Source organism: Pleurodeles waltl, chromosome 2_1, assembly GCF_031143425.1.
Source record: "Pleurodeles waltl isolate 20211129_DDA chromosome 2_1, aPleWal1.hap1.20221129, whole genome shotgun sequence".
NCBI lineage: Eukaryota > Metazoa > Chordata > Amphibia > Caudata > Salamandridae > Pleurodeles > Pleurodeles waltl.
In genome coordinates this window covers 772,155,573-772,182,065 of record NC_090438.1, presented here as the reverse complement: position 1 = coordinate 772,182,065, position 26,493 = coordinate 772,155,573, and the positions used below count along the sequence as shown (strand labels likewise).

Below are 26,493 nucleotides of genomic sequence, written 5' to 3'. Positions count from 1 at the left end.
GAATCATTTCAATTGCATGTATACTTTTCAAGTTATTCACAAATAGCTATTTTAAAAGTGGACACAGTGCAATTTTCACAGTTCCTGGGGGAGGTAAGTTTTTGTTAGTTTTACCAGGTAAGTAAGACACTTACAGGGTTCAGTTCTTGGTCCAAGGTAGCCCACCGTTGGGGGTTCAGAGCAACCCCAAAGTTACCACACCAGCAGCTCAGGGCCGGTCAGGTGCAGAGTTCAAAGTGGTGCCCAAAACGCATAGGCTTCAATGGAGAGAAGGGGGTGCCCCGGTTCCAGTCTGCCCGCAGGTAAGTACCCGCGTCTTCGGAGGGCAGACCAGGGGGGTTTTGTAGGGCACCGGGGGGGACACAAGCCCACACAGAAATTTCACCCTCAGCGGCGCGGGGGCGGCCGGGTGCAGTGTTAGAACAAGCGTCGGGTTCGCAATGGAAGTCAATGAGAGATCAAGGGATCTCTACAGCGCTGCAGGCAGGCAAGGGGGGGCTTCCTCGGGGAAACCTCCACTTGGGCAAGGGAGAGGGACTCCTGGGGGTCACTTCTGCAGTGAAAGTCCGGTCCTTCAGGTCCTGGGGGCTGCGGGTGCAGGGTCTTTTCCAGGCGTCGGGACTTAGGTTTCAGAGAGTCGCGGTCAGGGGAAGCCTCGGGATTCCCTCTGCAGGCGGCGCTGTGGGGGCTCAGGGGGGACAGGTTTTGGTACTCACAGTCGTAGAGTAGTCCGGGGGTCCTCCCTGAGGTGTTGGTTCTCCACCAGCCGAGTCGGGGTCGCCGGGTGCAGTGTTGCAAGTCTCACGCTTCTTGCGGGGAAATTGCAGGGTTCTTTAAAGCTGCTCCTTTGGATAAAGTTGCAGTCTTTTTGGAGCATGTCCGCTGTCCCCGGGAGTTTCTTGTCGTCGTCGAAGCAGGGCAGTCCTCAGAGGATGCAGAGGTCGCTGGTCCCTTTGGAAGGCGTCGCTGGAGCAGAGTTCTTTGGAAGGCAGGAGACAGGCCGGTGAGTTTCTGGAGCCAAGGCAGTTGTTGTCTTCTGGTCTTCTTCTGCAGGGGTTTTCAGCTAGGCAGTCCTTCTTCTTGTTGTTGCAGGAATCTAGTTTCTAGGTTCAGGGAGAGCCCTTAAATACTAAATTTAAGGGCGTGTTTAGGTCTGGGGGGTTAGTAGCCAATGGCTACTAGCCCTGAGGGTGGGTACACCCTCTTTGTGCCTCCTCCCAAGGGGAGGGGGTCACATCCCTAATCCTATTGGGGGAATCCTCCATCTGCAAGATGGAGGATTTCTAAAAGTTAGAGCCACCTCAGCTCAGGACACCTTAGGGGCTGTCCTGACTGGCCAGTGACTCCTCCTTGTTATTCTCATTATTTTCTCCGGCCTTGCCGCCAAAAGTGGGGGCCGGGGCCGGAGGGGGCGGGCAACTCCACTAGCTGGAGTGTCCTGCGGTGCTGTGACAAAGGGGTGAGCCTTTGAGGCTCATCGCCAGGTGTTACAGTTCCTGCCTGGGGGAGGTGTTAGCATCTCCACCCAGTGCAGGCTTTGTTACTGGCCTCAGAGTGACAAAGGCACTCTCCCCATGGGGCCAGCAACATGTCTCTAGTGTGGCAGGCTGCTGGAACCAGTCAGCCTACACAGATAGTCGGTTAAGTTTCAGGGGGCACCTCTAAGGTGCCCTCTGTGGTGCATTTTACAATAAAATGTACACTGGCATCAGTGTGCATTTATTGTGCTGAGAAGTTTGATACCAAACTTCTCAGTTTTCAGTGTAGCCATTATGGTGCTGTGGAGTTCGTGTAAAACAGACTCCCAGACCATATACTCTTATGGCTACCCTGCACTTACAATGTCTAAGGTTTTGCTTAGACACTGTAGGGGCACAGTGCTCATGCACTGGTACCCTCACCTATGGTATAGTTCACCCTGCCTTAGAGCTGTAAGGCCTGCTAGAGGGGTGTCTTACCTATACTGCATAGGCAGTGAGAGGCTGGCATGGCACCCTGAGGGGAGTGCCATGTCGACTTACTCATTTTGTTCTCACTAGCACACACAAGCTGGTAAGCAGTGTGTCTGTGCTGGGTGAGGGGTCTCTAGGGTGGCATAATACATGCTGCAGCCCTTAGAGACCTTCCCTGGCATCAGGGCCCTTGGTACCAGAGGTACCAGTCACAAGGGACTTATCTGGGTGCCAGGGTGTGCCAATTGTGGAATCAAAAGTACAGGTTAGGGAAAGAACACTGGTGCTGGGGCCTGGTTAGCAGGCCTCAGCACACTTTCAATTCAAAACATAGCATCAGCAAAGGCAAAAAGTCAGGGGGTAACCATGCCAAGGAGGCATTTCCTTACACAACCCCCCCCCCCCCCAAACGAAAGAGGATGAGACTAACCTTTCCCAAGAGAGTCTTCATTTTCTAAGTGGAAGAACCTGGAAAGGCCATCTGCATTGGCATGGGCAGTCCCAGGTCTGTGTTTCACTATAAAGTCCATTCCCTGTAGGGAGATGGACCACCTCAACAGTTTTGGATTTTCACCTTTCATTTGCATCAGCCATCTGAGAGGTCTGTGGTCAGTCTGAACTAGGAAGTGAGTACCAAAGAGGTATGGTCTCAGCTTCTTCAGGGACCAAACCACAGCAAAGGCCTCCCTCTCAATGGCACTCCAACGCTGCTCCCTGGGGAGTAACCTCCTGCTAATGAAAGCAACAGGCTGGTCAAGGCCATCATCATTTGTTTGGGACAAAACTGCCCCTATCCCATGTTCAGAGGCATCTGTTTGCACAATGAATTGCTTGGAGTAATCTGGAGCTTTTAGAACTGGTGCTGTGCACATAGCTTGTTTCAGGGTGTCAAAGGCCTGTTGGCATTCTACAGTCCAGTTTACTTTCTTGGGCATTTTCTTGGAGGTGAGTTCTGTGAGGGCTGTCACAATGGATCCATATCCCTTCACAAACCTCCTGTAGTACCCAGTCAAGCCAAGGAATGCCCTGACTTGAGTCTGGGTTTTTGGAGCTGCCCAGTCCAGAATAGTCTGGATCTTAGGCTGGAGTGGCTGAACTTGGCCTCCACCTACAAGGTGTCCCAAGTAAACCACAGTTCCCTGCCCTATCTGGCATTTGGATGCCTTGATAGAGAGGCCTGCAGATTGCAGAGCCTTCAAAACCTTCTTCAGGTGGACCAGGTGATCCTGCCAGGTGGAGCTGAAGACAGCAATATCATCAAGATAAGCTGCACTAAAGGATTCCAGCCCAGCAAGGACTTGATTCACCAACCTTTGGAAGGTGGCAGGGGCATTCTTTAAACCAAAGGGCATAACAGTGAACTGATAATGCCCATCAGGTGTGGAGAATGCTGTCTTTTCTTTTGCTCCAGGGGCCATTTTGATTTGCCAGTACCCTGCTGTTAAGTCAAAGGTACTTAAGAATTTGTCAGCCCCTAATTTGTCTATTAGCTCATCAGCTCTAGGAATGGGATGAGCATCTGTCTTGGTGACAGAGTTGAGACCTCTGTAGTCCACACAAAACCTCATCTCTCTCTTTCCTTCTTTGGTGTGAGGTTTGGGGACTAAGACCACTGGGCTAGCCCAGGGGCTGTCAGAGTACTCAATTACTCCCAATTCCAGCATCTTGTGGACTTCCACCTTGATGCTTTCCTTAACTTGGTCAGACTGTCTAAATATTTTGTTTTTGACAGGCATGCTGTCTCCTGTGTCCACATCATGGGTACACAGGTGTGTCTGACCAGGGGTTAGGGAAAAGAGTTCAGCAAACTGCTGCAGGACCTTCCTGCAGTCAGACTGCTGCTGGCTAGAAAGGGTGTCTGAGTAGATCACTCCATCTACTGAGCCATCTTTAGGGTCTGATGAGAGGAGATCAGGGAGAGGTTCACTCTCAGCTTCCTGGTCCTCATCTGTTACCATCAACAGATTTACATCAGCCCTGTCATGGAAGAGCTTAAGGCGGTTCACATGGATCACCCTCTTGGGGCTCCTGCTTGTGCCCAGGTCCACCAGGTAGGTGACCTGACTCTTCCTTTCTAGTACTGGGTAAGGGCCACTCCATTTGTCCTGGAGTGCCCTGGGAGCCACAGGCTCCAGAACCCAGACTTTCTGCCCTGGTTGAAATTCAACCAGTGCAGCCTTTTGGTCATACCACAACTTCTGGAGTTGTTGGCTGGCCTCAAGGTTTTTACTTGCCTTTTCCATGTACTCTGCCATCCTTGAGCGAAGGCCCAGTACATAGTCCACTATGTCTTGTTTAGGCTCATGAAGAGGTCTCTCCCAGCCTTCTTTAACAAGAGCAAGTGGTCCCCTTACAGGGTGGCCAAACAGAAGTTCAAAGGGTGAGAATCCTACTCCCTTCTGAGGCACCTCTCTGTAAGCGAAAAGCAGACATGGCAGGAGGACATCCCATCTTCTTTTGAGTTTTTCTGGGAGCCCCATGATCATGCCCTTTAATGTCTTGTTGAATCTCTCAACAAGGCCATTAGTTTGTGGATGATATGGTGTAGTGAATTTATAAGTCACTCCACACTCATTCCACATGTGTTTTAGGTAAGCTGACATGAAGTTGGTACCTCTGTCAGAAACCACCTCCTTAGGGAAACCCACTCTGGTAAAGATACCAATGAGGGCCTTGGCTACTGCAGGGGCAGTAGTCGACCTAAGGGGAATAGCTTCAGGATACCTAGTAGCATGATCCACTACTACTAGGATGTACATATTTCCTGAGGCTGTGGGAGGTTCTAGTGGACCAACTATGTCCACACCCACTCTTTCAAAGGGGACCCCCACCACTGGAAGTGGAATGAGGGGGGCCTTTGGATGCCCACCTGTCTTACCACTGGCTTGACAGGTGGGGCAGGAGAGGCAAAACTCCTTAACCTTGTGGGACATATTGGGCCAGTAGAAGTGGTTGACTAACCTCTCCCACGTCTTGGTTTGTCCCAAATGCCCAGCAAGGGGAATATCATGGGCTAAGGTCAGAATAAACTCTCTGAAACCCTGAGGCACTACCACTCTCCTAGTGGCACCAGGTTTGGGATCTCTTGCCTCAGTGTACAGGAGTCCATCTTCCCAATAGACCCTATGTGTTCCATTTTTCTTGCCTTTGGACTCTTCAGCAGCTTGCTGCCTAAGGCCTTCAAGAGAGGGACAGGTTTCTTGTCCCTTACACAACTCTTCCCTTGAGGGTCCCCCTGGGCCCAAGAGCTCAACCTGATAAGGTTCCAGCTCCATAGGCTCAGTTCCCTCAGAGGGCAGAACTTCTTCCTGAGAAGAGAGGTTCTCTTTTTGGTGTTGTGTTGCAGCTGGTTTCCCAGCTGACTTTCCTTGTCTCTTGGTAGGCTGGGCCATTTTTCCAGACTCCAGCTCTACTTTTTCACCCTGTGCCTTGCACTGTGCCCTAGTCTTGACACACACCAGTTCAGGGATACCCAGCATGGCTGCATGGGTTTTCAGTTCTACCTCAGCCCATGCTGAGGACTCCAGGTCATTTCCAAGCAAACAGCCTACTGGGATATTTGAGGAGACCACCACCTGTTTCAGGCCATTGACCCCTCCCCACTCTAAAGTTACCATAGCCATGGGATGTACTTTAGTCTGATTGTCAGCGTTGGTGACTGGATAAGTTTGTCCAGTCAGGTATTGGCCAGGGGAAACCAGTTTCTCTGTCACCATGGTGACACTGGCACCTGTATCCCTCAGGCCCTCTACACTTGTCCCATTAATTAAGAGCTGCTGCCTGTATTTTTGCATGTTAGGGGGCCAGGCAGCCAGTGTGGCTAAATCCACCCCACCCTCAGAGACTAATGTAGCTTCAGTGTGACACCTGATTTGCTCTGGGCACACTGTTGATCCCACTTGGAGACTGGCCATTCCAGTTTTAGCTGGATGGGAGTTAGAAGTGGTATCTTTCTTGGGACAGGCCTTGTCTCCAGTTTGGTGTCCAGACTGACTACAGTTTCGACACCAGGCCTTTTTGGGATCAAAGTTTTTACCCTTGTACCCAGGATTGTTTTGTGAAGAGGCTCTGGGCCCACCCTCCTGTGCAGGTTTTTGGGGGCCTGTAGAAGACTCTTTACTATTTTTATTTTTGGCTGTCTCACCACCTTTCCCCTGGGGAGGTTTTGTGACCCCTTTCTTTTGGTCACCCCCTGTGGAAGTTTTGGACACCCTAGTCTTGACCCAATGGTCCGCCTTCTTTCCCAATTCTTGGGGAGAAATTGGTCCTAGGTCCACCAGATGCTGATGCAGTTTATCATTGAAACAATTACTTAATAGGTGTTCTTTCACAAATAAATTGTACAGCCCATCATAATCATTTACACCATTTCCTTGAATCCAATCATCTAGTGTTTTTACTGAGTAGTCTACAAAGTCAACCCAGGTCTGGCTCGAGGATTTTTGAGCCCCCCTGAATCTAATCCTATACTCCTCAGTGGAGAATCCAAAGCCCTCAATCAGGGTACCCTTCATGAGGTCATAAGATTCTGCATCTTTTTTAGAGAGTGTGAGGAGTCTATCCCTACACTTTCCTGTGAACATTTCCCAAAGGAGAGCACCCCAGTGAGATTTGTTCACTTTTCTGGTTTCACAAGCCCTCTCAAAAGCTGTGAACCATTTGGTGATATCATCACCATCTTCATATTTAGTTACAATCCCTTTGGGGATTTTCAACATGTCAGGAGAATCTCTGACCCTAGTTATGTTGCTGCCACCATTCATGGGTCCTAGGCCCATCTCTTGTCTTTCCCTTTCTATGGCTAGGATCTGTCTTTCCAAAGCCAATCTTTTGGCCATCCTGGCTAACTGGATGTCCTCTTCACTGGAGTTATCCTCAGTGATTTCAGAGGTGCTGGTCCCTCCTGTGAGGGAGCCAGCATCTCTGACTAGTATTTTTGGAGTCAGGGCTTGAGAGGCCCTGTCCTCCCTAGATAGGACTGGTAGGGGGGAATCTTCCTCCAATTCACTATCATCTTCCTCTGTGTTATCCACAGAGGGGTTGGCTCTATCATACTCTGCCAACAGCTCCTGGAGCTGTACTTTGGTAGGTCTGGAGCCCATTGTTATTTTTCTTATGTTACAGAGTGACCTTAGCTCTCTCATCTGGAGATGGAGGTAAGGTGTGGTGTCGAGTTCCACCACATTCACATCTGTGCTAGACATTATGCTTCTAAAAGTTGGAATACTTTTTAAGAAACTAAAACTGGTTCTAGAATCTAATTCAAACTTTTACAAACTTTTAAACTCTAAAAGAAATGCTAACAGTGACTAACACAAGGCCCTAGCAGGACTTTAAAGAATTTAGAAAACTTTTCAAATTGCAAAAATCAATTTCTAATGACAATTTTGGAATTTGTCGTGTGATCAGGTATTGGCTGAGTAGTCCAGCAAATGCAAAGTCTTGTACCCCACCGCTGATCCACCAATGTAGGAAGTTGGCTCTGTATGTGCTATTTCAAAGTAAGGAATAGCATGCACAGAGTCCAAGGGTTCCCCTTAGAGGTAAAATAGTGGTAAAAAGAGATAATACTAATGCTCTATTTTGTGGTAGTGTGGTCGAGCAGTAGGCTTATCCAAGGAGTAGTGTTAAGCATTTGTTGTACATACACATAGGCAATAAATGAGGTACACACACTCAGAGACAAATCCAGCCAATAGGTTTTGTTATAGAAAAATATATTTTCTTAGTTTATTTTAAGAACCACAGGTTCAAATTTAACATGTAATATCTTGTTTGAAAGGTATTGCAGGTAAGTACATTAGGAACTTTGAATCATTTCAATTGCATGTATACTTTTCAAGTTATTCACAAATAGCTATTTTAAAAGTGGACACAGTGCAATTTTCACAGTTCCTGGGGGAGGTAAGTTTTTGTTAGTTTTACCAGGTAAGTAAGACACTTACAGGGTTCAGTTCTTGGTCCAAGGTAGCCCACCGTTGGGGGTTCAGAGCAACCCCAAGGTTACCACACCAGCAGCTCAGGGCCGGTCAGGTGCAGAGTTCAAAGTGGTGCCCAAAACGCATAGGCTTCAATGGAGAGAAGGGGGTGCCCCGGTTCCAGTCTGCCAGCAGGTAAGTACCCGCGTCTTCGGAGGGCAGACCAGGGGGGTTTTGTAGGGCACCGGGGGGGACACAAGCCCACACAGAAATTTCACCCTCAGCGGCGCGGGGGCGGCCGGGTGCAGTGTTAGAACAAGCGTCAGGTTCGCAATGGAAGTCAATGAGAGATCAAGGGATCTCTTCAGCGCTGCAGGCAGGCAAGGGGGGGCTTCCTCGGGGAAACCTCCACTTGGGCAAGGGAGAGGGACTCCTGGGGGTCACTTCTGCAGTGAAAGTCCGGTCCTTCAGGTCCTGGGGGCTGCGGGTGCAGGGTCTTTTCCAGGCGTCGGGACTTAGGTTTCAGAGAGTCGCGGTCAGGGGAAGCCTCGGGATTCCCTCTGCAGGCGGCGCTGTGGGGGCTCAGGGGGGACAGGTTTTGGTACTCACAGTCGTAGAGTAGTCCGGGGGTCCTCCCTGAGGTGTTGGTTCTCCACCAGCCGAGTCGGGGTCGCCGGGTGCAGTGTTGCAAGTCTCACGCTTCTTGCGGGGAAATTGCAGGGTTCTTTAAAGCTGCTCCTTTGGATAAAGTTGCAGTCTTTTTGGAGCAGGTCCGCTGTCCCAGGGAGTTTCTTGTCGTCGTCGAAGCAGGGCAGTCCTCAGAGGATGCAGAGGTCGCTGGTCCCTTTGGAAGGCGTCGCTGGAGCAGAGTTCTTTGGAAGGCAGGAGACAGGCCGGTGAGTTTCTGGAGCCAAGGCAGTTGTTGTCTTCTGGTCTTCCTCTGCAGGGGTTTTCAGCTAGGCAGTCCTTCTTCTTGTTGTTGCAGGAATCTAGTTTCTAGGTTCAGGGAGAGCCCTTAAATACTAAATTTAAGGGCGTGTTTAGGTCTGGGGGGTTAGTAGCCAATGGCTACTAGCCCTGAGGGTGGGTACACCCTCTTTGTGCCTCCTCCCAAGGGGAGGGGGTCACATCCCTAATCCTATTGGGGGAATCCTCCATCTGCAAGATGGAGGATTTCTAAAAGTTAGAGCCACCTCAGCTCAGGACACCTTAGGGGCTGTCCTGACTGGCCAGTGACTCCTTGTTATTCTCATTATTTTCTCCGGCCTTGCCGCCAAAAGTGGGGGCCGGGGCCGGAGGGGGCGGGCAACTCCACTAGCTGGAGTGTCCTGCGGTGCTGTGACAAAGGGGTGAGCCTTTGAGGCTCACCGCCAGGTGTTACAGTTCCTGCCTGGGGGAGGTGTTAGCATCTCCACCCAGTGCAGGCTTTGTTACTGGCCTCAGAGTGACAAAGGCACTCTCCCCATGGGGCCAGCAACATGTCTCTAGTGTGGCAGGCTGCTGGAACCAGTCAGCCTACACAGATAGTCGGTTAAGTTTCAGGGGGCACCTCTAAGGTGCCCTCTGTGGTGCATTTTACAATAAAATGTACACTGGCATCAGTGTGCATTTATTGTGCTGAGAAGTTTGATACCAAACTTCTCAGTTTTCAGTGTAGCCATTATGGTGCTGTGGAGTTCGTGTAAAACAGACTCCCAGACCATATACTCTTATGGCTACCCTGCACTTACAATGTCTAAGGTTTTGCTTAGACACTGTAGGGGCACAGTGCTCATGCACTGGTACCCTCACCTATGGTATAGTGCACCCTGCCTTAGGGCTGTAAGGCCTGCTAGAGGGGTGTCTTACCTATACTGCATAGGCAGTGAGAGGCTGGCATGGCACCCTGAGGGGAGTGCCATGTCGACTTACTCATTTTGTTCTCACTAGCACACACAAGCTGGTAAGCAGTGTGTCTGTGCTGGGTGAGGGGTCTCTAGGGTGGCATAATACATGCTGCAGCCCTTAGAGACCTTCCCTGGCATCAGGGCCCTTGGTACCAGAGGTACCAGTCACAAGGGACTTATCTGGGTGCCAGGGTGTGCCAATTGTGGAATCAAAAGTACAGGTTAGGGAAAGAACACTGGTGCTGGGGCCTGGTTAGCAGGCCTCAGCACACTTTCAATTCAAAACATAGCATCAGCAAAGGCAAAAAGTCAGGGGGTAACCATGCCAAGGAGGCATTTCCTTACACTTACTATGACAGGGCTGACATGAGCTTGCTCATGGCCACTGATGAAGAGCAGGAACCAGAGAGTGACCCTCTCCCTGACATTCTCTCCCACATCCCTGTTGAGGATTCAGTGGATGGAGGTAGTTTTTGCAGAGTGCCTCTCTGAACAGCAACAGGCTGACTGCAAACAACTTCTCAGTCAGTACTCAGAACTCATTTCCTTGACCCCTGGTCAGACAGCCCGTGTGCTCATGATGTGGACACAGGTGAGAGTCTACCTGTGAAGAGTAAAATCTACAGCCAGCCTGACCATGTCAGAGATTGCATCAGGACAGATGTGATTGAGTGTGATTGAGCCTGCAGTTAGCCCTTGGGCTAGCCCAGTAGTCCTGGTGCCAAAACCTCATTCCCAAGGCAGAAAGAAAGAAATGAGGTTTTGTGTAGACTACAGAGGCCTCAATGCAGTCACCAAGACTGATGCCCTGCAATCCCTGTGGCTGATGAGCTAATTGATACTCTGGGTTCAGCCAAGTACCTCAGCACTTTTGACCTAAAGGCCGGGTACTGGCAGCTCAAGCTAACAGCTGCTGTCAAGCATAGAAAAGCATCTCCACTCCTGGTGGGCATTACCACTTCACAGTTATGCCTTTTGGTCTGAAAAATGCACCTGCCACATTCTAGAAGCTGGCGAATCAAGTTCTGGCAGTCCTGGAAGACTTTAGTGCAGCATATCAAGATGATATTGCTGCCTTTAGCTCCACCTGGCAGAATCACCTGGTCCATCTCAGGAGCGAACTTGAGGCCATGAAAAAGTCAGACCTCACTATCAAGGCTACAAAATGCCAGATCGAGCAGAGTAAAGTGGTTTACTTGAGCCACCTGGTAGGTGGAGGCCAAGTCCAACCCTACAAAACAAAATCCAAACCATCATGGATTGGGTTTTTCCAACTACCCAGACCCACGTCAGAACTTTTCTGGGGCTGACTGGGTATTAAAGAAGATTTGTAAAAGGGTATGGCTCCATTGTAGCCCCCTTCAATGGTCTCACTTCTAAAAAGATGCCTAAAAAAGGTACAGTGGACACTTAAGTGTCAAAAAGCCTTTGATGCCCTGAAAAAGGCTATGTGCTCAGCTCCAATTCTCAAAAGCCCAGACTATTCCAAAACATTCATTGTCCAGACTGATGCTTCTGAAATAGTAACAGGAGCAGTACTATGACAACTTAATGAAGAGGGCCAGGATCAACCTGTGGCTTTTATCAGCAGAAGGTTGACTCCCAGGGAAACGTTTTGTCAGCCATTGAGAGGGAGGCCTTTGCTGTGGCCTGGGACTTGAAGAAGTTGAGGCCATACCTGTTTGGCACTCACTTCCTTGTTTAAACCGACCACAAGCCACTCCTTTGGCTTAAATAGATGAAAGGTGAGAACCCCAAACATTTGAGGTGGTCCATTTCCCTATTGCAAATTTGTTTCTCTGGATCCTGCAAGAATTTCACAACATCCAAGGCTGTGCATCCTCCAGGGTCACAAGGACTCTGTTTGCACCTGGAAGCACGAAGGAATCTCCTTTGGAGTGAAGGAGTCACTCCATTGCATCCGCAGGCACCTCAAGACAACGTCTGCTGTCCTGGGGACATCGAAAGGCTCTGCATCACAGGTGGTGGGTCTGTGGCCTTCTCTGAGTCTTGCTTGTCTTCTGACCAACTTGGGAGACTGTGGGCCCCTGCTCCTGCCACTGAACTGGAAACCCTTTGCACCATGACTGTTGCTCTTGCGAAGGCTTGTTGACTCTTCCTCTAATGACTTTTACTGGCCTTCCTGTGTGTTGAGGGCCAGCCCTGACTCCCCTTCAAGGGTAGAGTCTTCTGAACCTTGCTGGTCCACAAAACTCTGCAAATACATCTTAAGCACCTGCTTGCATTTGCCAGTGCTTGTTGGTGACCTGACTGGTCACTGAACCTCCTGCAATCTGGCAACCATTGAGAGACAGCCTATAAGTGACTCCTAGGATCTTCTGCAGCTCCTAGACCCTGCAGCTGAACTTCTTTCCACACTGACTTGCACGAACCTCAACTTTAGGAGGGTGGGCATAGCCACCTGCACCACCTGGTCACCTCCAAGGATGCTGGACTCTGTCTCCTTCCTTTTCAGATCTCCTGCATCTAGAATCCATCCCTGGGTTCCACCGGCCTGGTCCATGGGTTGCGACAGCATCTGGACATCCGAGGCTTTCATTTACTTCAGTGAGAGTCCTTTTCACTATACGTCCGGCTCCCCTGGTGTACGTACTCCTGTCTTCTGGGTATCCCTTGGTGGGGGCACTCTCCAACCTTCCACTTGTCTGCTGGTTTCCCCGGGGTCCACTGGGAAGGGTTCTGGAACACACAAACTCCAACCACTAGTTCGCTGTGTTAGTCTATGGGACGACTGGTTAGGTAACCATTCTCCACCTGGTCACTGGGGACACTTGCTGTACGTACCTCTTGTGTTTTCATCCTTCGCCAGCTCCTAGCTAACTCACATACTCACCTTGGTTGGGTTTACTATTTCTCATTCCACTTATTTAGCATATGCTTTGGACCTTCCATTGGGCCCGGTGTATTTTATGCTATTTGTACCCCGTATTTTGTGTATATACTGTGTGTAGATATCTCCAAAGGGAGATGTACCAATGCTAGTCTAGTAGTTAGGGTTGTAATAAAGACTTGTTTATTTTTGCAACACTTGTGTGGATCTTTCTTGTTAGTGAGTTACTGCCTGACTATTGTGGTATTGCAAGTGCTTTGCTTACCTCCAGGATAAGCTTTAGCTGCTTGCTTCCACTACCCCTAGAGAGCTTCTGCTATCTGGACACCTTTTCACTATCACCAAGGGTTGCCTGAACTCAGTGTAGGGTGACACACCGTAGGTGTACACCATAAACTGAGCCAGCCTCCTACACTTGCGCCACATTATACCTGGTTCCCCACTAGGAGGCCCACAGGAATGGCACAGTGAAATCAACAAGATTTCACTGTGTCATTCTAGCGTCGTTTTTTAATGTCTGCTCTAGGGCAGGCGTTAAAGTGACGCTAGGCTGTTTTAAATGAGCCTCCCGAGCTTTGCTGGAGTACTGTCAAAAATGTTGAAGGTAGTCCAGCAAAGTGCTACTACTGCATCAGAAATTCTGACACAGCTGTGCTAGTGAGCACCATGGTGTGCTGTATTATTAATACCATGGTGTCGTTAGGGGGGCGCGGGGTGGGGCAAGCAAACTGGCGCATTGTAATTGATGCACCAGTTTGTTGAAAATAAGGCTCTAAGTGAGGAGACGAAGGGAGCAGGTCTGGGTTTAGTACTTTTGCCAGGGCTACTTTTGGTTCCCTAACCGGCCCTGAGTGCCAAACTCTGAATCAGGTGCTATACCAACCTGATATTGTAAGTCTGCAGTAAGACACGAAACTCACAGAAAAAAATGTGTGTAAATTGGGCCCTGTCCTCCGATTATAATAGTAAAAGGAGGTGAGAGATTAAAATTGACACACAAACAGAGCCTCACTTGAGAACCAAAAGCAAACCTGGCAAAAAGGCTTAAACCAGTTCCTCTCCCTTGCTCTCCTTTCCTCACACCATCTCTCTCTTTCCATCCAGCCATTCTCTCTCTCCTCTACCTTTTCTCCCTCTTCGATCTCTATTCTTTACACCCCCACCCTCTTTCTGTCTCTCAAAACCTCCCTGTGCCTGCTGCAGATAACCTCAGGGAGTTGGGAAAGTGACAGAACCTCAGTCAGGGTAGTAACAAAGGCCCTCACAGCCCTCGTAGTGCGAGGGGCCCAGACTTATCCATACTGAAGGGGTTCCCCTCAGCCCCTCCTGATATCACATTTAGTTATGCCAGTGGGCGCAGTAGTGGCCCTGGGCTCACAAAACCAGTTCCCAAGGGCTCCCGCAGACCGAGGAAATGACCGATGAAATAAAAGGCCAGTCAATCTCTGTGCACAAAAAAAGTGTTACTCATTTTTAGAGCAAATTTGTATCTCTTTTAAATCTCATGTGATGCTGCAAAGTGATTAATCAGTTATGGTCTGTTTGTAACATTTCTGGGTGTTGCACTGCTGAACAGCCGGTCTGTGAAATGCTCTAACATATGCTTGATGAATGCCTACTCAACGAGTTCTTCTGCCGGTCAACACTGAAATTGTTGCAGAACGTCTTGCAGATCTTTGTGGCTTCTATTGTGGGAATGAATCGTGGACCTTTATTTTCTGTGGCACTTTTTTTTATAGCTGAAATTCGCCTTTCTAGCTTCTTTTTTGTATTTTTACACGCTCTTCACACGTGCTTTTCAGCATATAATGTATTTGTTCATTTAATAACATGAATTTTGAAAATTGCTAGATGTTACCTTTCTATTAGTACAGAACGCTAGATTAATTTACATTCAGTTGAAGGAGGGAGGCGGGTGTTCTTGTCTTAATCTGTGGAAGTGCTCCGGGCCGCGTATAATGACAAAATAGTCTCTGTTGCTGTATGGCTGCGAAGCACTACTTGAAAAACACGTGAGGCGTTTGCAAGCAATAGAAACAAATAATTAGAAAAGATGCTTCGGCTTACCCACGGGCGTTGATAGTACTTGAGGCTAGAATTGGGCCTTACTGAATATTCTTTAAATACGGACAACTGGTGCTCAACTATTGTACTGGGCTCTTAAAAGCTGAAGCAGTGATTTTTAGGTCTTTATTGAAATGTAATTTACAAGAGAAACATCTGTGTGAATGGGTAAAAAGAATTTACAGGCCATTGAGTTTGCTCTGAATTTGCAAGCGGAATATATTCCCCTGAAGATGTCGGCGTTTCATCAAAAACAAACACTGAAATGTTTAATAAAAGAATATTTGCATAATAGCGATGTTGCCGACCTCAGCATGAGTATTAAGGTGCAGCACCTATGGGAGGTGGATTACAGGAGCTACTTACAGTCCTGTCCAGTGCTTAATTTGTGCTTGCTGTTTCCGGTGCTGAGCACCTGCACTTATTTTTGAGGGCTGGCGCTTATTCTTTTCCCTCAGGCATTTACTGTGAGCAAAAAGACACGGATGGGAAATGCAGAGGAAGAGAAAAACAAAAAAGCGTCAGAGGGAGAAAGTAGAAAGCTGCAAGAGTGCGCTGAATGGGGAGGGAGTGGCTGTAAATGGATTGAAGAGGCCCGAGATGGCTTCAGGATTACGTTGCCTCAGTATTAATTGGTCGCACATTTAATTGCAGCAGCCACGTGTTTGAGAGCTTTGGGCACCGGCACCGGTATCTTTTTATTTACAAATTAAGCACTGGTCCTATCTGAAGGACATTAAGTGCAGGGAGGTAAGGCGGTGGGCCCTGAAGGTTAGGTTGGGCCAGGTCCCCGGCTTTAGTAGGTGGGTGCCGGAGTATTAATCAGGAGGGGTTGGCTTGTGATTTGTGCCCTTTCTGTAAGCTGGAGCCACTTTCATTGAGTCATGTTCTTGTTTTGTCACTCTTTTTGTGACTCACGACACAGTATGCTTTTACCAGTTTTTAGAAAGTTGCAGGTACGCACCTTGAGAGATTTGGAGCAGTTAATTATGCAGTGTGAAAACATACAGGTTTTTTGGGCCATGGCAAATTTTTAATCGGGTATCTGAAAGATTAGCTCAACTGACTTGATTTCATGGTTTTGCCATTTTCAACATATTATTGTGGGATCTGGGATGGAATGCATGGGATTGGTTGCCATCTTTCACTGTCATACTCCCAGTTAATTCTGTATGATTAAGTCAAATCACCATAAATTACATATTTGTCATATTCAACTATGACTGTGAACAAGAGAGCCATAGGGTGGTGTTTTTATACATGTGGCTGGGTTCAGGTAGAGGAAAAGGCTAGTGTTTATTCATTTATTTTTATGAAAATTTGCGATTGATTGAACTTTAGGCCTATTGTACGCTCTCTGTGTTTGTCTTTTGTTCAATTATTTTCTAGCTAGGTTGGAGGATCTTGCTTGGGGTTACCCTTTTAAAGTGGTGACATGAATTAACAATTGGATGAGATCATGTACTCTTTGCATAATATGCTATATATGTAAGTTTTGTCAGGTTGGTGAGGGTTGGATCTGTTGTGAAATTGTTAAGGAATTTTAAGATCACTGTATTGTTTACTGTTATGTATGAGTAATGGGGTATTTCTTTTGCCATTTTATGAGATGTGGTTTGTATGGCCTAATTGGCCTGATATCAAACTATTAAAAACATAATTGAACTGTTTTTGTCTGATAGTCTTAGATCACTATCCCTCACCTGTCCAGACTCTACTCAGAACATGATTACAGATAGTTCAGTTTTAAGATGTTCCTTTAAAGGCTTACAGTGGAGTTCAGATCTCAAGGAAGGACTGAGGGTGCTCCACAGTGTACACCAACTGTATGTAGTGTGGGAAGTAATGATGTGCTAAAATATTGTAGCCAAAATATCTATCTATCTATCTATCTATCTATCTATCTATCTATCTATCTATCTATCTATCTATCTATCTATCTATCTAATCACCTACTGGCAGTCACCAGTAGGTAGTTATTGTTAGGAGCTAATTTCAATATAGAAAGCGTTATTTGCTTTGCCAATAACTTTGGCACAGTTAGACAAATCTTCACAACATTTTCCACTGTAGTTTGCCACTAAGGTCAGCTGCTGTCTTGAAAGTTTCTGGGTGATTCATCAAGCAGGGGCAGAAAAAAGGGGGAGTCCCATAACACATTTTCCCCATGCAATTTCCCATAGGCATTTTGAACACGACTACAGGGCGAACCACTGAACGGAATTACATCAAATTTGGCAGAAAGGTAGCTGTTGGTCCAGAGGGGTCTCCTTTTGTGATTTGGTGTAAATCAATTCAGTAGTTTCTGTGTTATTAAAGAAAAATGAAATATAGGTATCTAGGGATGCAATATCTATGTGGAACCAACAAATTTCATGCTGAGATATGATCGGCTGCTAACACCTCAACCAAGAAGTGTTGCAAGCCATTTTGGGACTTGGACTTAGCCGAGTCTAAAAAAAATAAAGTAAAAGAAAAAGAGAAAGGGGCAGTGTCGAGGGTAGTGCTAAACTCATAAAATGATCACATAGAATATGTAGATTAAAGAGTTAGATAAAAGTGGCATTGTATGCTTACTATGAGACTCGGACATCCAAGCACATACCTTTATTTGTTACACTTGCTATTGCTTACATATTTGTATTTAGTCAGATGAACTAGGCAGCGTACACACTGTTGTTCAATACCACATGATGAGCAGACTATGTGACTGATGACTCATTTCGAAAGGCTTTTGCTGCATGAGCCACTTGTATGACTCATCACCCCGCGTCAAGAAGCAAACTAAGAAAACCCAGCCCAATCCGCTAAACTTGCTTCGTGTTCCTGTTCCGTGTCATCCTGCATCTCGCCGAACCATCTTGTGTTTCGCTGAACTCGGATTACGGTACCTACCGGTTGGAGCGGTCCAGATTTCAGGGCATCCAACGGGCCTCGATCCAGGGCATCGAACGGTACCTGTAAAGAAAAGAGTTAAAAGGTAATACGAGGCAGCAGTGATGGGCAGAGTAGTATTACAAGAACAAAGGCACTTGACTTCTTTAGAAATGTACGTCGCATCAGAAAGAAGGTACGCAAAAACAAGCAAAGTAAATAAAAACTTGAATTGAATGAGGTCCAGCCATAACAAAGGATTACGCACAGATTTTTCAATTGTTTGGGTATCAAAAAGATTACCCATACTTCTGTTTCTAAGAACATTGGTTAAATTGTTTATGCGATTGCGCTATTTCTATAACCATTGATTAAATCGTTTATGCGACTGTGCTGTTTTTATGACCATTGGTTAAGTCGTTTAATGTGATTGTGCTATTTCTACCAAAGTTTGTTTTGGGGCATTTTTTGGAAAGGAAAGAAACCAGTTAACGGATCAACTTCTGTGCAAAGATTAAAAAAAGCATCCAGGAAGCTGTGTAAGTAAAAAAAAACCCTCATGTAAATAAGTAGTAAATTACACAAAATTATGTACAATATGTGATTTGTCAACAGAAATGTTGTGTAATATTCTTAGATATCATTCAACGTCTCAAACTCCAGCACATCCTCTCCCGGTGAAGATTAACCGTGAATGCGCTCTCGGAGAGGCCTTCCAGTTACATGCAAGTACACATACCTTCACCGATTTTTCAGAGAAAGATTAGGCTTGGAGGGCTGGGGGAGGTGCAGAGGTTATACAGCCCTTAGTTAAAAACACATAGCTAATTGCTTCCATATCTTCTCTCAAAAAGGCCCTCGATCGGAATTGCACTGAGAGGACATCTTCCTGGAAGTCTCCCCTCCCAGAGTATTACCTAGCACTCGGGAGCTCTAATAATCTTTCTCAAGACTAGGTGGGAAGATAGGAGCTGGGTCCCTATCGCCCGGCCAACGTTTTAAGGTGCCTCTCTTCTCTTTAGGTAAGAGCGTGCCATAACCCTTGTCAAGCAAGTTAGGAAGACATTGACCTCCTAGTACTGGTGGTGGGGTCCCCCAGGGACTCTTCTGGGTCCAAAAAGCATTTTTTTACATTGTTGTGAAAATTGCAGGGGACCCATGAATCTCAGCAAATTTTTTCTAAAATACCAAGTTCAGTCTCCTGTGCTTGTTTAAACCACGGCCCGCAGGTGGGCCAGGTTCAAGGGGCACATTGAAATATTGATATTGGAGAGGGGTGCCACGCTGCCACCTCCCGGGCCTTTTTTGGCCCCAGGGGCCACCACCTCCCGTGGCAGACCGATGTTGCCAAAGAGAGGGTGGCCACATGACCCCTCTCTTGGGCAGCTTTTGGTCCCCAGGACCACCAACTCCCTGGGGCTAGCCTGTGCAATTTTAAAGGAAAGGGGCTGTGCCAGCTCCTTTTTTTTAAACATATAGTAATTTGCATTACTATACGTTAATCCAACCACCACTGCGCACGGCCTTTGGCTGTGCAGGGCAGCGGTTGGCCTCCGGCCAACCCCCTATAAGCACCCAACCTTGCACTGTGCACAACCTCCACCCATGTGCAGCAAAGGTTGCCCGCAAGACCTGTCCTGCAGCCAGACCCTGCAGCCGGGTTGACCCCCCTTTCCACCCAACCCCATGCTGTGTGCAGCCCTTTGGCCAACCACAGTGGGAGTTGGCCGTGGCCTCTCTGGGTGTGAGGATAGGTGTGAGAGGGTGTATGTGGGGTTGAGAGTGGCTGTGAGAGTGTCTGGGTGTGAGAGTGGGTACATCATAAGTGTTTTAGTGGGTGCATCAGTGTGTGCGCAGGTCTGTGAGTGGGTGCATGAGAGTTTCAGTGGGTCTGTGAGTGGGTGTGTGAGCATCTGAGTGGGTCTGTGAGTGGGTGCGTAACTATCTGAGTGGGTTTGTGAGTGGGTGCGTGAGGGTCAGACTCGAGCTGTGAGTGGGTGCATGAGGGTCTGAGTGGGTCTGTGAGTGGGTGCCTGAGTGTCTGAGTGAGTCTGTGTGGGTCTGTGTGGGTGTGTAAGTGTCTGAGTGGGAGAAAGATTGAAAGAGAGAGAGAGAGTAAGAGAGTGAGAGGGAGATAGAGAGTTTTTTAGGCTTTGATATATGATATATTTAGAATGAGATATTTCTGGATCAATTGAAAATAAAAATTGAATTGTCATTTAAAAAGAGTAAGATCACGTTTTAGTATGAGCCTTAAACATTTGTAGGTTGAAAAAAAAAAAGAGGTAAACGAGTCCGGCTGGACTCGAACCCTCAATGTGAAGGTTTGTGACCTTCACACTGACCTATTCATTTCTTTTTTTTTTTTAGACCTTTAAGGGCTATCTGGGACCTACATATTTTTTTTTTTTTAATTTTATTGTAATACAAGTCCTTTATGGGCTATCTGGGACTGCGGGGGAAGCCTCAAGGCTGAAGCAAACCCTTCATCTCTGTTCTCTGCACATGTATCTGTGTGCAGGGGGCAGCAATTCAAGGTCGATAAATCAATCAGGATTCTTATAAAGCGTGACTACTCACCCATAAAGGACTCAAGGTGCTGAGTGGGGTGGTGGATCTGCAGTTTAGTTGGGGAGCCAGGTCTTAAGGTCCTACCTGAATTGTGGCAGCAATGGTGATTGCATTAGGTGAAGATGCAGGGAGTTCCAGGACTTCGCAGCCAGGTAGGAGAAGGATCTTTCTTCAGCCGTGGTCTTGCAGACCCGTGGGATGGTTGCCAGAGCCAGTTGGGCGAAGTGGAGATGTCTGGTGGGAGTATAGAAGAGGAGGTGGTGGTTGAGGTATGCAGCTCCGGCATTGTGGAGGGCTTTGTGGATGTTCGGGAGGAGCTTGAAGGTAATTCTTTTGTTGAAAGGTAGCCAGGTCCACTTTTTGACAGTTGAACCTGCTCGTCAGGTCCCGCTGTCAGAAACCAGAATGTTTGCTGTAGCCTGGCTGCAACTTCAAACAGCTATGTCCTGGGGTTGGACACCTTGGGACATAGCAGGAGCTGGCCCTGAGGGGTGGCGGTCCACAGGGCCATCAGTGTCTCCCCCAATGTGGAAAAACACCGGGAGATATGAGATTTCATCAGTGATGTCATCAGTGATGTCACCGACCATGTCATGAGTGATGTAATATGTGAGGTCATGAGCAGTGCATTGCGGGAGCGCAAGTTATAGTTAGCTCAGGTAACTATAACTGCTGAATGTCTATGGTTTTGTAGGAGTAAATTCAGAACCTAACTATAACATCCCTGTAACCTTTGTTTTTTCAGAGATTTTTTTTTTTTTTTTAATTCTATTTCCTAAGTTTAATGACCCTTTAGCCTTTTGTATTTTTATGGAACTTCTCAGGTTTGGTTAAGTGTATTTTAAAAATATAACTTGTTTATAATGTTTTTCTTTAGGTAATTATCATATTTTTGTCATACATACTTAGATATTATCCTCAGATGTCTGGGGAAAAAGTGTTAGGAATCCTTTCATTAAGCTCTCTCTCCACAATTAAATATACCAACACAGTACAGTGTTTCAAATTGAAGTGAAGAGGCCCAATCCTTTTTTATAAAAGTGCTGCTGATACTTTTTTATACCTTATTCAGCATTTACACAGTTCTGAAGTAGTATTGTAATATCATTTTTTGTAAATTAATTTTAGAACAGCGGCGCAATTCCGCAGAGGCAGAGTGGCGAAGCTGTATGGTTCCCAATCACGTGACCGGAATGGATCCGCGGTTCTGATCCGCAGATTTGCAATATAAAAAAAAATAAAAAATGCAATATGCACCCCATGCTTTCCCATATAAGCAGATGGCTGAACATATTTACAACTCACAAACATATTTTATTTATTTATAATAGAACACAAAACTTATATTACAATTTTTATAGAACCGCTACTCCAGTTTGGAACCACGGAGCAGCTCAATGTGTGAAGAGCAATCTGGCATTTCATTAGTTAATTTGAACTACACATAGTTTTGGGTAGGGGCCACTCCCTAAAACAGTTATTATTCTACTAGCTCTTGAGGGAGAAGCATCTCAGATGTGATCCTCCTGCCACAGAACCTTCCAGAATGGCTGAAGGGAGTGCTCCACCACCACCTGCACAGTCTCAAGATTTTCCTAAAGAAGATGATTTTCAACAGGTGCATTTTTCCTCTAGAAAAGAGAGTGATGTATGGAATTTTTTTACCATACCTAGTGGGGGAAAAAGTCACTGCAAGAATTGTGAAATGCAACCTCTGTGAAAAAAAAGCTTTCTCATGGTACATCAAAGAAATACAGCCACAGATCATTGAGTATGTGGAAGCATCTGCGCACAATCCACAAATGGGCATATCAACGAATAATGAGAGAAAAAGAACTGACACATTTTGATGCAGAACCTGGTACATCATCATCTAGCCAAGCTACTGCGCAGAATATCAGTATGCCAGCCACTTGCATTGAGTTAGGTTGAATGGTAATATCCTGCAGTATCTGCCATAACCGTGTGGTTGCAAAAGTAAAAAATGTCAATGACTTCTTTTTGTAGGTCAAAAACCACCACTGCTATTTTTTTACAAGGCATTTCTACAAACTAGCTGTTGTTGCACACTGTTGTTCTTTAATAATGCAAAAGTATTGCATTTAAGTTTTTCCCGAGTTTCCAATACATTGTCTGAAAAAAATAAAAATGAAAAAAAATAAAAACTTGTTCTAAAAAAACTACAAAAACTGGTTCTTGTTAGAACCACAACTGAATCAAACAAAGAGCTGTGTTCGAGTCTTTATTACTCATCATTATTTCCATACCAGTGTGAGTACATATATAACTTTTCATTTCCATGCATAAGTTTATTTAGCAGTTTCTGTCTAGGTGTCTCAATCTATCCATAATTGTGTACCTGGGTGTGTTGGTGTTTGTGCAAATATGATCCTGGGTATTTCAATGCATATGATAGTGTCTGCCTGTATGTTTGAATGGAAGCATTACTATATAACTGGCTTTGTTAATTTCTACATTAGTGTCTGCCTGGGTTTCTCAGTGTATGCATCAGTGTGTATTGCGGAGTGTTAGTGTGTGTATTAATGTGTATTTAGATGTATTAATCTATACATCAGTGTGCATCTGAGTGTGTCAGTGTATGCAATCATGTGGGCCTGGGTATGTCACTACATGGATAATTTTGCATTTGGGTATGTCAGTGTATGCAGTAGTATCTGCATGGCTGTATCAGGGATTGCATAATTTTGCACATGGCTGTCTTAGTGTATGCATGTGTTTCTGCCTGGCTATATCAGTGTATGCATCAGTGTGTGTTTAAGTGTGTCAGTTTGTGTGTTATTATGTATCTGGATATATCAGTGTCCATGTGGGTTTGTCAGTGTATGCAATACTGTGCGCCAGGGTGTCTCACTGTATGAATGAAAGTGTACCTGGGTGTTTAAGTATATGTATAAGTGTGTGTCTGAGTGCTTCATTGTGTGAATGAGAGTGTACCTGGGTGTGTCAGTTTATAGATTATTGTGTACCTTTGTGTATTACTATATGTGTAAGAGTGTCCCTCCTTGAGTGTGTTACTTTATGCAATGAGTGTACACCGGTGTATCACTGTATACATAAGTGTCTGGCTGGGTGTTCTAGTATATGCACCACTGTGCACCTGGAAGTTTCAGTGTACAAATGACAGTGTACCTGGGTGTGTTAGTATATGCATAAGTGTCTGCCTGGATGCCTCTCTATCTGCACAAGAGTGTACCCGGATGTGTTAGTGTATTGATCACTGTGTGCCTTTGTGTATTAGTGTATGTATAAGAGTCTCCCTGGGTCTGTCAATGTTTGCTGGGCAGTCTATGTTGGTATGTTAGTGTATACATATGTCTATGGCTGGATGTGTAAGTGTATGTATCAGTATGGACCTGGGTGTGTCAGTGTACAAATAATGGTCTACCTAGCTCTGTTAGTAGATGCATAACTATTGGCTTGGGTGTATCAGTATGTGCATGGGGGTGTACCTGGGTGTTTCAGTCTACAGATCATTGTGTGTCTGTGTATCATTCTATGCATAAAAGTGTCCCTGAGTGACTTAGGGCCAGGTGTAGGTATGTCCTGAATTGCGACTCTCAATTTGCGAGTCGCAATTCAGGTTGCAGGATGGTGTCCCTGACACCATCTGCGACTCGCAAGGGGGTCGCAAAGGCCACCCTCATTAATATTAATGAGGTGGGTCGCAATTTGCGACCCCCTTGCGACTCGCAGCACTCACAGGGATGGTGGCCTGGTAGAGACAGCAGACCACCATGTCTGTGACTGCTTTTAAATAAAGCAGTTTTTTTTTTGTAATGCAGCCCGTTTTCCTTAAAGGAAAACGAGATGCATTACAAAATGAAAAATGAAACCACTGCCTGCTCTGAAAAAATGTTTTCCAGGCCATTCACACAGGGGAGGGGGTCCCCTGGGGATCCCTTCCCTTTTGCGAATGGGTTACCACCAGTGTGACACTGGTGGTAACTGCGATTGCTTTGCGACCGCGTTTGCAGTTACAAAGCAATACAGCATTGCGCTGCGACTCGCAAATAGGAAGGGGGAGACCCCTTCCTATTTGCGACTCGCAGTCCCGTTTTGCGAGTCGGTAACCAGATTCCCGACTCGCAAAACGGGAATTGGGCATCACGATGTGGGTTTTGCATGTCGCAAACAGCGAAATTAGCTGTTTGTGACGTGAAAAACCTTTGCTTCATCTGGCCCTTAGTGTATACATGACAGTGCACCTGTGTGTCTAAATGAATGCATTAGTGTGTAACTCGATATTTCAGAGTGTCTTCCTGTGTATCCTTCAATATACCCCTCTATGTAATAGTCTTTGTCAAATTTTTCAAGGTTTAACATCAGTGATTTGTGAGTGTCTCAGTATATACCAATATATAAATACACCTGTATTTACATTAATGTATTCCTCTATTATTATCATTACCTTTCTGTAGCTGTGTCTATTAGTACTCTTACCAGTATCTCTTTTCTCTGAACATTTTCCAGACTATTTTGTTTCTTACTGTCAGTTTTGAGCAGCTAGTACAATTGTTTCTTTTTTTCCTTGTTTCTCTTTTATCAGGCATTCTCAATCTTCCTACTTAAAAAAACCCCCCAAAAAAACAATACCTGGAAACCAAATAAAGAATACATTTACACACGTAGGAAAGAAAAGTTAACAACAACATCTTCTAATACGAAAGTTTACTTTATACTAAATTCGCTAACATACACTACCTCACTGTTTACCTTTATCTGTGAGGCTATTAGATAGTGTATTACTGCATCACGGAACACAAGAATTTCTCCTACATCAACCAGTTATTGTAAAACTGTATGTTTACTCGTGTCACAATAGTCATAAGTGTTACCTTTTTCACACCACTATATGTATCACTGTCTTCTTCACAGCTTTTCTATATGGATTAATGTCCTCCCACATATCTCACTCTCTGGATATGTCTCTCGCTTACTCTCTTACTGTATGTATCAATCTCTCTCAAGATGTCTGACAATATTCAGGTCTGGGTGTAGCACTATATACATCACCATATCACTGGGTATATCAACCTCTGCATAGCTGTGTACCTGGGTGTATTAGTCTAACCATTTGTGTGTAGCTACCTGTCTCAGTGTATGCATCAATACGTCCCTCGGTATGTCAGTGTATTTATTAGTGTACCTACCCATATTCTTCTATATATCACTGTGCACCTAAGTGTCTTAGTATATTTATATATTCACCTGTGTGACTCAGTGTATGCATTGGTGTGTGCTTGTGTATGGTAGTGTATAAATCAGTGTACTCCTAGGTGTGGGTGTCACTCTCTCCATCTCTCTCTCCCTGGGTGTCTCAGTGTATACATCACTGTACATCTGAATGATTCTCTGAATACATCAGTGTCCACTTGGCTGTGTCACTGCATGCACCAATATGTGCCTGGATATGTCAGTAGATGCATACTTGCATACCTGGATGTATCAGTATATGTAAGATAGTGTGTCTGGATGTGTCACTGTATACATAAGTATGTGCCTGACTCTCACAGTCTATAGTTAAGAGTGTATCTCTGTGTCCCACTACATGCATTACTGCATACCTAAGTGTCTAAGTGTATTTGTCAATGTATCCCTGGATGTGTCAGTGTATGCATCACTATCACCTAGGTATTCTTTTTATATGCATTACAGTGCATCTGGGTGTCTCAGTCAATGCATCAGTGTCCACCTGGTAGTGTCACTGCATGCAGCAGTGCATGCCGGGGTGTGTCACTCTACTCATTAGTATGCGCTTGGGGATGTTAGTCTATACATCACAGTGTGCATAGGTGTGTCAGTGTACAGATCAGTGTGTGCCTATGTGTGTCCGTGTATGCATCAGTATATCCCTAACTGTGTTATTGAATCTATCAATGTGATACCTGGGTATGGCTTGGTATATTAGTATCTGCATTGGCGAATACACAAGTGACTTTATCACTATTTCACTAGAAACAAGACTGGCTGTATCTTTTCCTTATTAGCTATATAAGTACCATATGTTCTAGTAGAGTGCATATATACGTGGGCATAGGCCTGTACAACATTTCATCTCAGTCATTAAAAGTCAGAACAAAATGTTTAATCTTTTAATAAACATACACTCTCTTCTAGAGTCTACATGCATCTCACTTAAAGGGTGCCTTTTTTGACAACACACAGTGTAAACCTACTTAAACACATTTTCTAATGCCAAGTGTACTTAAAAATAAAACTGTGTAACTATGATCACAATTAGTAACCTAAACCATATTTAAACCACAATTTATATAAATAAGAATCTATATTATCAATATACAAAACTATATATTGCATTCAGTATATTACATCTTAAATACATCTATTACTGCAGC

General features: G+C 45.8%; 1 protein-coding gene across 5 annotated transcripts in view; it reads left to right on the top strand.

The window, feature by feature from the left end:
• LOC138268435 (serpin B10-like) overlaps positions 1–26,493 on the top strand; it is a 207,586-nt gene that overhangs the window by 6,017 nt on the left and 175,076 nt on the right. For 3 of the 5 annotated variants that reach the window (XM_069218101.1, XM_069218062.1, XM_069218071.1), the window contains one exon: positions 17,402–17,651. The exons of the other annotated variants lie outside the window; for them this stretch is intronic. In XM_069218101.1, the coding sequence (XP_069074202.1) occupies positions 17,413–17,651 (239 nt within the window). In that variant the 5' untranslated portion in view covers positions 17,402–17,412. Of the gene's footprint in view, positions 1–17,401; positions 17,652–26,493 lie in introns of those variants that run through there. 5 annotated transcript variants of the gene reach the window in all.